The sequence below is a fragment of the Astatotilapia calliptera genome, chromosome 9, assembly GCF_964374335.1.
Source record: "Astatotilapia calliptera chromosome 9, fAstCal68.1, whole genome shotgun sequence".
NCBI classification, from domain to species: domain Eukaryota; kingdom Metazoa; phylum Chordata; class Actinopteri; order Cichliformes; family Cichlidae; genus Astatotilapia; species Astatotilapia calliptera.
Window position 1 is genome coordinate 16,602,785 of NC_137430.1, and position 11,251 is coordinate 16,614,035.

The 11,251-nt window shown below is 40.6% G+C and overlaps 1 protein-coding gene across 3 annotated transcripts; it reads right to left on the reverse strand.

Annotated features, from left to right (window-relative positions):
- Nucleotides 1-4,084: 4,084 nt before the first annotated feature.
- On the reverse strand, nucleotides 4,085-11,019 carry zdhhc20b (zDHHC palmitoyltransferase 20b). 3 transcript variants are annotated; one of them, XM_026180173.2, is made up of 14 exons: nucleotides 10,608-11,019; nucleotides 9,507-9,533; nucleotides 9,042-9,136; nucleotides 8,805-8,925; nucleotides 8,645-8,714; nucleotides 8,521-8,553; nucleotides 8,131-8,251; nucleotides 7,490-7,525; nucleotides 7,113-7,245; nucleotides 6,778-6,904; nucleotides 5,359-5,448; nucleotides 5,160-5,272; nucleotides 5,021-5,068; nucleotides 4,085-4,875 (listed from the first exon to the last, which is right to left on the reverse strand). In XM_026180173.2, the coding sequence occupies exons 1-13, from the start codon at nucleotides 10,855-10,857 to the stop codon at nucleotides 5,025-5,027; spliced, it is 1,260 nt and encodes a 419-aa protein (XP_026035958.2). In that variant the 5' UTR covers nucleotides 10,858-11,019; the 3' UTR covers nucleotides 4,085-4,875; nucleotides 5,021-5,024. The 3 variants fall into 3 exon arrangements, 2 of the variants coding, with proteins under 2 accessions (XP_026035958.2, XP_026035959.2); XR_013911460.1 differs by having other exon boundaries at nucleotides 4,736-4,875; nucleotides 4,972-5,068; XM_026180174.2 differs by lacking the exon at nucleotides 7,490-7,525.
- Between the last annotated feature and the right edge of the window lie 232 nt (nucleotides 11,020-11,251).

Below are 11,251 nucleotides of genomic sequence, written 5' to 3' on the forward strand. Positions count from 1 at the left end.
TGTTCAGAGTTTCTGTCAACCCAACAAATGCGAGGGAACAACAGTTAGTTGTGATCACTAATTTGGAAGTGCAGGTATGTCAATGACAACACAGTGAAATTTAAAACCTAAGAAGCACAGGGTTTCATCAAACACATCATCTCAGTGCACAGAAACATCTTGCTCTCCATGGAGTATACCTTTCCTGGCCTACACAGACACGCCTCTTCTTTGACTCCCCTACTTACTGAAACACAAATAACGTTATCAGGGCCTTACACCACTAGGCATAGAAGGTTCCCTCCTAAACGCGCGCGCACACACACACACACACACACACACACACACACACACACACACACACACACACACACACACACACACACACACAATGAAAGCCTTTAAAATGTGGCTATCTACTATCCAAACTTCGTTAAGTCAGTGAATAAAATAGAATAGAAAGGAACCTATGACATTGAAGAGACTTTTCTCCAACCATAATATCCTGATGCACTTTAGACCCAGCAACAACATCAGAAAAATTGGATAATCTCAGGGACAAAAGACCCAAACATGAGCTAAGCAATGCTGCACAGTCCAGTGAGGAGTATCCAGTGGCCAGCTGAGGAGACGAGTGAAACACTTGAACAGCAACACCAAAGCAAGGCTGCAGGACCCGATCGCATTAGTCTTAGAGTCCTGCAGCATTGGTTGTCACTATTTCCAATGTCTCCTGGATTGCTGACTATCTGTCAGAGTGGCCTCAGTTTGTACAGCAGGGGGAGTGAGGAAGTTATTCAGGAAATGAATCATACCTGTCTCTATCAAACTGTACAATAACTCGCATGAGCACCCCTGTGAGGCATTAGATTCCACACGCACGGTCTGTTATTAAACCATCTTGCAGCTGGTTCCTAGATTGAATGCGCATTTAAAATGTATTAATCCGATTTGCACCCGTCTCTTGCACAATCTGTTTTGTTTTTACTCTTCTTTAACTTAATTTTTTTTTTTATCACTGTTGATTATATATTTATATCTTGCACAGTATAATGCCATCACTAAGAGCCTGTGGCATTTTTATTTCAACTATGATGATAGTGTAGTGTAACACAAATAATTTCCCTCGTAGGATCAATAAATTACCTACTTACCTCACAAATAAGCCAAGCTTGGGACCATGTGACCCTTGCAAGTCATGTGCTGATAGGGTGGGTCAACAACTCAGGACCCCCCAACAAGGTGACAACCCTACTAGATGTTTCACACCTGGGATTCCATTTTAGATCAGAGGCTGAACATCTTTAAGAATCAAATATAGAAGTCTATCTGCCTTCAACTCAAGCTCATAAGACGACCATGACCTGGATGACTGAGAACCTACATAAACATGCTCCATATGAAAAATGAAAAACAGATGCACAAAGTAATAAATTCTTTTCAAGTGATATCACTTGAGACCTTATGTTGGAAAACGAAACACAGGCTTAGTATGATGCGAATTCCCTGGAACTCTGCAGCTTTCCTTTTAACACCCAAGCAGACGTGAGGAGGTGACTTCCAGCATTCCTGATTATGCTGAACAGATTTCCAGGATTTTCAATCCTACATTGATGGGAAACTTCAACGTAGAACTTGTCATCTACCAATCGGAAGGTCTGTGGGCAAGCTACTGAGTCCAGAGTTGCTCCCAATGCATCCATCAGAGTGTGAGTGTGTGAACGAGTGTTAGATTGCAGTGATGTGGGCATGACTGGGTGAATGAACCACGTAGTAAAAAGTGCTTTAAGTTCTCAGAAAAAAAAAAGTATAATGCTTTGAGCTTTTTAGAAAAACATTTATTGTTATTTTCACGTTAATTGTGTAGAGGCATGTACTTCATTCACAAAATAGGAACAGTAAAATTAATCAGACAAGAAAAATATATGCTGTCTTCTGTTTTCTTACATTATCAATATATATATATATATACATACATTGTAAAATAGGACATTGTAACAAAAAAGAATCCAGAATGTAGCAAAAAGCAAGTTATGATGGCTACATCTGCACTGCACCATGAACACAGATGTAACGTGTTGTCAGTCTAAAAACAAAAAAGAAAAGAAAAGCTGATATTAGACTGAGGTTTTCAGATCCTTCTTTCATTGTCAAAGGAGTTTTTATGGCTTTATTTATAGAGTTGAAATGACACAGCTAGCTATAGTTAAAAAACAAACAAAAACAGTGACTTTTATAACACCATAAACCCCGTTATCATGGTAAAACATCTTTACAGAAGTTAGGCGCCATGCTTTTGAGCATTAATCAGGTATCATCTCATCGCTGCACAGAAGCTTCTGTCCGAGACCACAATATTACAAAAGAACACTCACTTAAGCATTACAAAACACACACACAGGCGCACTTTAGTCTCAAGGACAAACAGCCCAGAGAGAATACAGGCATTTTTAAAACAATAGGACAAGTCCACACTTTTAGAATCAGTGGCTGTAAATGATAAGTGGAATTAGCAGAGCTCCTTATACACGATACAAAAATGTCTTCTTATTTCTAAAGTTTAATTTCTTGAAATTTTTGAGTGCAATTTTTAGAAAAGATCTACATATAATCAGAACATAACCTTGGCTTGGATCATGATCTTAGAAATTAATTTAACCTGCTACCTTTTTTGTTTGTTTTGATTCAACCACAGTGTCATTATACAATAGTGAATATTCTCCAATAACTGCTCTGCAAAAAGTTATTATAAATATACTTGGGCTCAAAAGGTCAAAGATGATTGGAGGATTCAAGAAGTAAACAAGAAGTTTAAAGATCAGGCTGTTTTGTTGTTTTTTTTAAAACACTCATACCTTTACTGTCCCGTCTGTGATACATTCAGCACATGTTACGATAACACTAACACGCTGTACATGATAGAAACAGCTGTAAACTTGTACACCACCAGTGTCTGGTTGGATATATTCAGCAGGAGGCTTTTCCAGCAACACTCCGGGATGTGATCAGAGGTGTGAGGAATGGCAGACATCAGGAATTTGCTGCATCGCCTTACAATGCTGCACTTAAACAATAACATTTCTTGGAAAAGGAACTCACTCCTGAACAATTGTTATTTGGTCATGCTGACAAATGTGAGCAACACTGTCTTCTGGGTATTAAATACACTTTCCTTACAGATTTCCGCAGACCCCGTGAGTAAATTCCCAGATGTTACACACTGACACGGCACAGGAATTAAACAAGCTCACGCTCAAGATCACAACAATGAGCCGATTCCAAAATACAGACATCCACACATGTCTACAGCAACAAGGTGAGCAGAGGCTGTAGCTCTATCAGAGGGGTTCAATTCACTTTCAAATTAAATCCAGATGAGTTATTACAGGAATTTAATGCATATTAAAGGATATTAAGAAAGCGATTTAACCTGAAAGTGAAGTGAGCCCCGAGGAAGTGATGTAGTGATATCAAAAAGACACACACACACACACAAAAGAAAAGACATTTAGCTGAATGAGTGGACAAACAGGACTCTTGTCTCCACCTGCTGGCCAGCACTGGTATTGCACGGACATCATGACCCTCAGCAGGTCGGAGCGACAAATGTACAAAATATTGCGCCACGACTACTGTTGAACTCAATTTGGTTATGAAGAGATTGACCAGTGAGGTTAGGATAAAGCTAATATGCTGTAAACACTTCAGGTTCGGAGGTCAGAGCTCCTGACAGGCCAGCCCTTATTTGGCAGAGTGTTGGTGTTCTTTGTAAAGGTTGAAGCATTGAGTTGTAGAAAAACAGGCTGTGCACATTGCGGGCTAAAAATCATGGATCAGCCTCTTAAAGAACAAATAGTGAGCAAGCTTCATCTCCAAAGTTAAACCGTCCAGTCGAAGCAGCAGGTTTTGTTTTTTTTCCTTTGACACAAGTGGGCCATAAAAAAACACATATAAAGCTGATTCTTTTAGTCTGTTAGTAGGAAAGAAGAAAACTTACTGCCACTTCAACTGTTACACACAATCTCTCTCTTTCTCACACGGACACACACACACAATACATTATATAAAAAAAAAAGGAGAAAAAAAATCAAATGATCGAGCAACATCCATAACACCTTTTTTTTTAAACTTTTTTTTGTTTAAATTAAAAAATAAAAAAAAGCAGCACTTTTTTCTTTGATGGATAATCTACAAAGTGCAAATGCGCCATCTTGTGCTCTGATGGATTAAAAAAAAAAAAAAACCCAAAGTCTACCCAAAACCTGGTTAGAGTTTCCTTGTGCACGGATTCACCGTGTGGTGGAGTCTTCTGTAAGATAGTCCAGGTTTGTTGGGAAGCATCCATCTCAAGAGGTGTCGATCATTGTTACGCGTATACTCGTTAAAAAAATGAGACAACATGAGACTCAAGGGTAAATCGATGCATCTCCACATCGTGTACTGCCTCTCTAAAAAACCAAAAACAAACCAAAAAAAGCTGTTCCAGGCTCTCCTCACTGCAGCTTTGTATCTCCAAGTCTTGGTGGACCTGGGAGGCTTTCAGCAGTAGCACTGATTCACTTTAATGCGGTCCTCGTCAATAAATACTTCAATTGTGAGAGGTTAAAAAAAAAAAAAGCAACAGAAATATGAATACAGTATACTGTTAGTATGTGTGTGTATGTTTATGCGCATAACTGCAAACAACCTTGTCTCATGTCTTACGAAGAGAGGTGTGAGATGCGTTCATGACACTGCATGTGGAAATGCTAATGCCACGGAATACATGACTGTGATAATGACTGCATTTCCATAGTTACTGTGAATGGATTTAAATGGGCATCTGCTGGCAGACTGCTGAGAAACTGAACTCTAGCTTTGCTTAAGGCATCGAAGTAGATGACTGAGGTGCTTCTCCTGTGGCAGGAAAGAACAAAAAGAAAAAGAATTATATATACATACATATATTTATTACTTACATAAAGCAGTTCTATCTGGAAAAGTCAGACTGACCATTAAGCCAGAGCTACAGACTCGCTGAGAGGTGGCTGACTGCAATTACCTGGTTAGGACTCGCTCTCCATTGAGATTGTAATGGTTTCGCTTTCAGCTGTGAAGACAAGCAGAACAGAATACGTGATAGAATTTACATCAACAGCTCAGCCTTTCTATGTAATAATAACACCCCTGCTGGGACTCACCTGATTTGAGGGTGTCATTTGCCAGATGGTCTCCGATGTTATTAGCATGCTGCTCGTTGCTCAGGAGGCGATTCTGAGACTCGCTGAGTGGACTCACGGTGATGTCAGCAGCGCTGGAAAAATTAGCTGCCATTAGCACCATTTTTCTCAAAATAAAAGCCCTATCAGAAGCTTCTACTATTGCACCGGGATTTAGCACCTTTTACTGGGCTCTGACTGCAGTGTCACTGTGGCCTGCTCCACGTCGGTGTTGACCAGTCGGGTGGGGAACGTCAGACCATCTCCCTGGCTGCAGTAAGCAAGCAGAGAATCTAAAGATTAAGAGCTGTCAACTGATTAGAAAACCCCCCAAAAACCGTGAAGCTGAACTTCCTCAGGAGCTGCTGCAGCCACAGACTGTATATAAAAGATGGACACACCATGATGTTACAAACTGTTCTGCAGACTGCTGTTTTAAAGGCTCGACTTTAGCATCTGGCACTTGTACTTTATAAACCCGATGCAACAAGTGATAGGTGGAGCCTGCTTTATTTTATTTTCGTACTCTAATGTGAAAGTATTTAATACAAAAAAGCATTATTTTATATTAAATATGGCTTGAAATTAGCACGTGTAGCCATAATTTAATCTGGAAAACACTTAGACATTTTGTTACAGACTTCTATTAAAAAACAAAAAAAACAACAACAAGCAACTTGAGTTGCTGCCCCTTGCTGCCCATTACAAAGAATGCAGGTTTAAGACACTCTAGATTCACTTTTCGAACCCATATAGTCTATGCTGCAACAAAGTTAGGCTTATATTTAAAAGAATAACATCACAGCTTTAGCTTTTACTTCAGTATTTAAACAATTATACCAGATTCTTCAGGTTTTGTTTATTTAACACAGAAATCCTGGTCTTCCTGGTTCTGTTGTGCATCTTTTCCGTTAGTACCTACTCAGATCGACTCACCACGACTCAGACTGGCTTTTCCATTACAATCAAGTACCACTAAATGTGTGTGGTTGTTGTCATAGCAACGTGGCCAAGGGTCCTGTGACTTAATTAGTATGCAACAACTTTGCCAGGTTTCAAAAATGTCGGTTTCAGTTTTTGGTAACAATACACTCATGACTCATCTTTTGACGCTATTGACCAGCCAATCGGTGGCATCCAGTCTGACAACGTCACATTTTAGTACCTGCTCTTTTTGTTTAGAACCTCGGCTGAGCAGGTACTATTTTAGTACCTGGTACTATGACCTAATGGAAAACTCTGAAAATCGGGGCACACTGTGGTGAGTCGATCTGATTAAGTACTAATGGAAAAGGGGCTTTAGATCTCCTCTGTCTGAAAGGTACTCCTGGATATTTCCCTTATTTCTCAAGCGGTCGGCACGGCAGATGGAAGTACACATGATTTGGCACACACTTTACACTGGATACCCTTTCTGATGCAACTCATTTATCTGGGCTTGGGATCTGCGCTAGGAATCCACTAGCTTGTTACCTTCAGAGGCTTGGGTTTTGTCTCCTCCCGGGAATCTTTTCTGTGTACGGCAAACCACAACACTCCCTTTAATGTCTGTCTCTCTCTCTGTGAAAGTTTTTCTCTCTCTCTCTTTTTTTTTTTTTACCTTGTGAAGACGGGCAGCAGCCAGTACTTCTTCTGGTCACCAAAGACCTGAGCAATATTCTTTCGGAAACCCAGAGAGAAACCATTTTTATCAGAGCCTGTCCTAAAGACTGGTGCTCTGAATGCCTCTGCAGGGTAAGAGGAAAATGAAAAGAGAAGAGGCAGACAGAAGGGAAAGAGAACTGTTAGACAAACACTAAAGGAGGGGAACAAAACTCCGTCCCTAGCAACAAAGTTATTCCAGTGATAATGATGACAAAAAAATGACATTCAACTTGACAAACTGTTAGAATATTTGAAATCACTGCTAGATATTAAATACAAGGAAAACGATACCTATTGTCGACCTGTTCTTCCCTACAAGCCAAAGGTGGTAGCTGAAGAGGGACAAAATACTGATGCAGAACATGGCGGCCACAAAAAAAAGAAACAAGACGTGGAATTTGGCAGGCGTGTCTGTCAGCTCATTCTAGGGGGAGAGACGGGAGAAGAGGAGAGTCAGGCAGCCATCAATAACAAATTCACATCGGAGATATTTCTGGAAATGCAAGAGCAATGACAGAGAGCTGATATAAACAAAAAGAAAAAAAAAGGCAGAGAAATGACTTTTAAAAAAGTCTCATGTGAGCCACTTCACTTGCATGCACATCACGAAAACAACAACGGTGAGGACGGTGGGGGAGGGGGGAGGCATCGGAGGATGGCTGTGTTACCTTTGGGCAGTTTTCTGCCGATTTCCTGCGGCAAAGCTTTAGTACAAACAGAAACAAGAGTGGTTAGCAACACCAGGAGAGAACAGACGGGAGGGGGGAGCACTTAGAAATCAGGAGGCAAATAGAAGTCAAGGCCAAGTTGGGTGGAAAAGTGGGGAGCTGCGGGGGAGGTGAATGAAAGAGAGTGGGTTGAAAGAAAACTGTGCCCGGACTGGCAAGAAACAAAGGGATAAAAGAGGAAGAGATGAGAGAAAATTGAAGTGAAACAGCTACGAGAGAGAGAGAGAAAGGAGGTGTTTGCGGGCACATGAGTGGTGTGACTGATGGCTCCGATAGTGGAAAGGGAGGCAGAAAAAGAGAAAAGATCCGAGAACAATGAGCCAGTGTGCGAGAACTGGGGATAAAAGAAAGGGGAAACAGAGGGGTAGGGCGGGGGCCGGTCAGAGGGTGAAGGGTGAGAGAGGACAGAGAAAACAGAGGAGCGGCACAGCGGAGCACAGGAGAGGTCAGCGCCATGCACAGCCAACTCAAAGAGATGCTCATCCTGGCTACGACGTGCCACCCGATTCTGCATCTGTGTCACACATTCACTCCATGCTGTGGGGCGAGTGGGCATAGCGTGTCGGTGCGTCGTTACTCACTGTCCAGAATTTAATGAAATACTGCAGGACGGTGGCTGCAATGAACAAACAGTACACCAGCGAGTAGGCCAGGAAGAGGATGAAAAACTTGTAGTTGGAGAATCCCACACAGTTGTTCACCCTGCAGACACACAAACACCACATTTGGATGCAGTTTCTTTTCCAGTGCAGAAACCTTATCAAAGTTTGCAAAAGGTGGAGGCTACTGGTGAGGTAGCACCAAACAAATGGCATTATCAAGCAGTTTCTGAAAAGGTGTAGCAACGTGTCGTAATTTAAGGTATGTTAGTTATAAAGCGTGAGAACAAAGTAAAATGAACTTCTGTCTAGAAAGCACTTTATTCTTGGTTAACTAACTCAATGCACCAACAGGATGTGGCTCTTACATACCAGGGACAGTGATGATCCATCTTTAGCACACACCTGCCAAAAAATAATAATAAAAACAAAAGATTAACTTTAAAAAACTGAAGAGTAAGAGAAAAATTTTAAGGAAAGAAGAAAATTCCCTTACATGTCACATGCTGAGCAGTGATGACATCTGTCTGGCTTGATAACTTGACAGCGGTCACAGTAGCGGATCGCTGCAATAAATTAGCACAACAATCATCATGATAACTCAATTCCAAACAGAACAGATTCATTCTCATTTACATTCAGTGACACAGACGTACCGCCAGCGCCTGTGCGGGTGTACAGAGGGAGGCTGCTGGCAGCTCTCCACAGGATCTCTTGCTGGGACTCTGGCCTCTCCTCCTTCTCATAGCGTTCCTTTTCAGCCTTGGGGAGGCAAAACTGGAGGGAAGGGAGCAAAATACCTTTTTTAAGCTGCCATTTACTGCAGCAGGGGATTACACACAGGCAGACAGAGCAGGCTTGTTTTGTTTTGGAGGATTGGATTAGTGTTATACCTCTTTGGAAGGGTTAGCAGGCTTGGTGAAGATGGTCTTCCAGTAAGACCACACAAACATGACGAATGAGAGGTGGAAGAAGATCAGGTAGACAACTGGAGGGGGGAAACTGAGCATCAGGATCAAGGACATACGCACTGATATGTGGGTTATATAAGGAAATGCCACTGTAACGCAAAACATGGCCTAAGAGAAAAAAAAAAAAACCTACGCTGTTAATTAATTAGAGAGGAAAGCTAATAGTTTATGCTGGATGAGGAGGAGCTGCTGGGCTATAAGCAGGCCAACCTCAGCACTTTGAGAGGAAACACAATTTCTGTGCCAGCCTTTTCTTTAAAAAGCCAAGTCTACAGAGTACTTTTCCAGAAACTTAAGTAAGATTATGCCAATAAAAAACTCTTAGCTCAGTAAAATTCCATTTACGATTTATTAAACAAACATTGTTTGATGTCCTGGGACACTTACTCTGCTCTCCTATGCTGGGGATGGTGACTGCAAAGAGAAAACATAGACAATATATGTCAGATATTATATATACTGATAAACTTTTATACATTATGGTGGAAACAACCATATCATTTATCCACACTGTATTCACTTCTACAAAAATTTTCAAAATACTGATACTGTACATGAGTAACGAATTAATTAAAGGGTTGGCATGTTTTACAGTTATCCATATCAGAAATTAATTAACTACAGCCCCCTGCCCCCTTAATTAAGAAAAAAAGTTTTCCCCTATGCATGTAACCAGGTCCCATATTTACGCCAACATATCTGATAAAAACCAAAAGAAAACCAGTAGAAACTTTCACCTAGTGGTTTATCTAATAATAAATAAATAAAGCCTAAAAATGGGGCGGGAAGAAAAATAAATAAATACATAGTCACACCTCAGGAGCACAGCAGCCATGCAATCTTTTCTATTGCCCCATTAATCTCCTACACAATGTCAAGACAATTTAATTAGTCCACCTTGCTGTTGTTAAGTGTACCTTTTTTCCACTTCCAAATAGTTAACAAAGATTAAGTATTAGGAGCTGACTAATAAAAATACACATGTTGAATTTTTCACAGCTGAATTACAGCACTTAGACATAACCTTACATGAATTTATGTATTTATTTATTTTTTTTGGGGGGGGGGAGACAATCCGCAACTATTGCCTTAAGCCAGTTTAACTAAAAGAGACATGTTGTGTGGTATTTATATGTCAGCCAGTCAAATACCGTTTATTTCTCCATCCACACTCATTTAATTTCACATAAAACCACAGAGACGAGACGGGTAGCTTTAACATAAAAAAGACAGCACAGTGCTAGTTTTTCTTTGACTAAAACCGTCCTCTTTTGAATATATGGCAACCCAGGCGATGGCAACCAACAGAAAATTAGCTGGATCTATATTTGGACGGGTTTGCCAACACCTTTGTTGGGCTGCAGTTCATTTACTTCCTGCTGGCCAGCAGCCGCCGCTGTGTTTGTGTGTGTTGTCAGGAAATATGGTTAGCACCGGCTTTTAAAGGCCTTGAAAGAAGCGACAGACGACGGCGAGGTCTCTACTTACATATACAAAGCTCCACCACGTAAGCGTAGTACGACCAGCAGACGACGAGCGCGATAAAAATCACAGGTATCCATGCTAAGCCCCGTTGACAGCATCTCAGTACGTGTGTGGGCGCCATCTTTCCCCCTCTACTGTGGAGAAGGGAGTGTCGACGGGTGACGTCACGATAATAAAAAATGTGAAACAGGGAGGTGAGCCGAGCGATGATATACGACCAGGAAACCAAGTATAGTGCTTCAGTATAAAACATAAAATACAACAAAGGCACCAAGCCCAGCTAGGTTATCACAGTTGTATAACATGTAGCACGGCAAACCCTAGTAATGTAGACTAAATTGATATATTTCCTGCTGTCTACGTGTCCAAATGTATCTCTGTATAAAGAATTATGGATTTTAAATAATATAGAAAAATAAACCTTAAGATGAATATGTTGGCAATAATAAATCGGTTTAATTGTAATTATACTATTTATTTACCCGTAATTCTTAAAAAAAAAATACTAAATACTCGACATACTTTTTAAAAAACATTAAATCTTTTAATCGTTTAATCGCACTTTGCTTCATAACACTAACACATTTCTGATCCATTGGTGTGGGGTTTTTTTTCAAATGCATTTTGAAATAAAAAGCAGTGAGTTT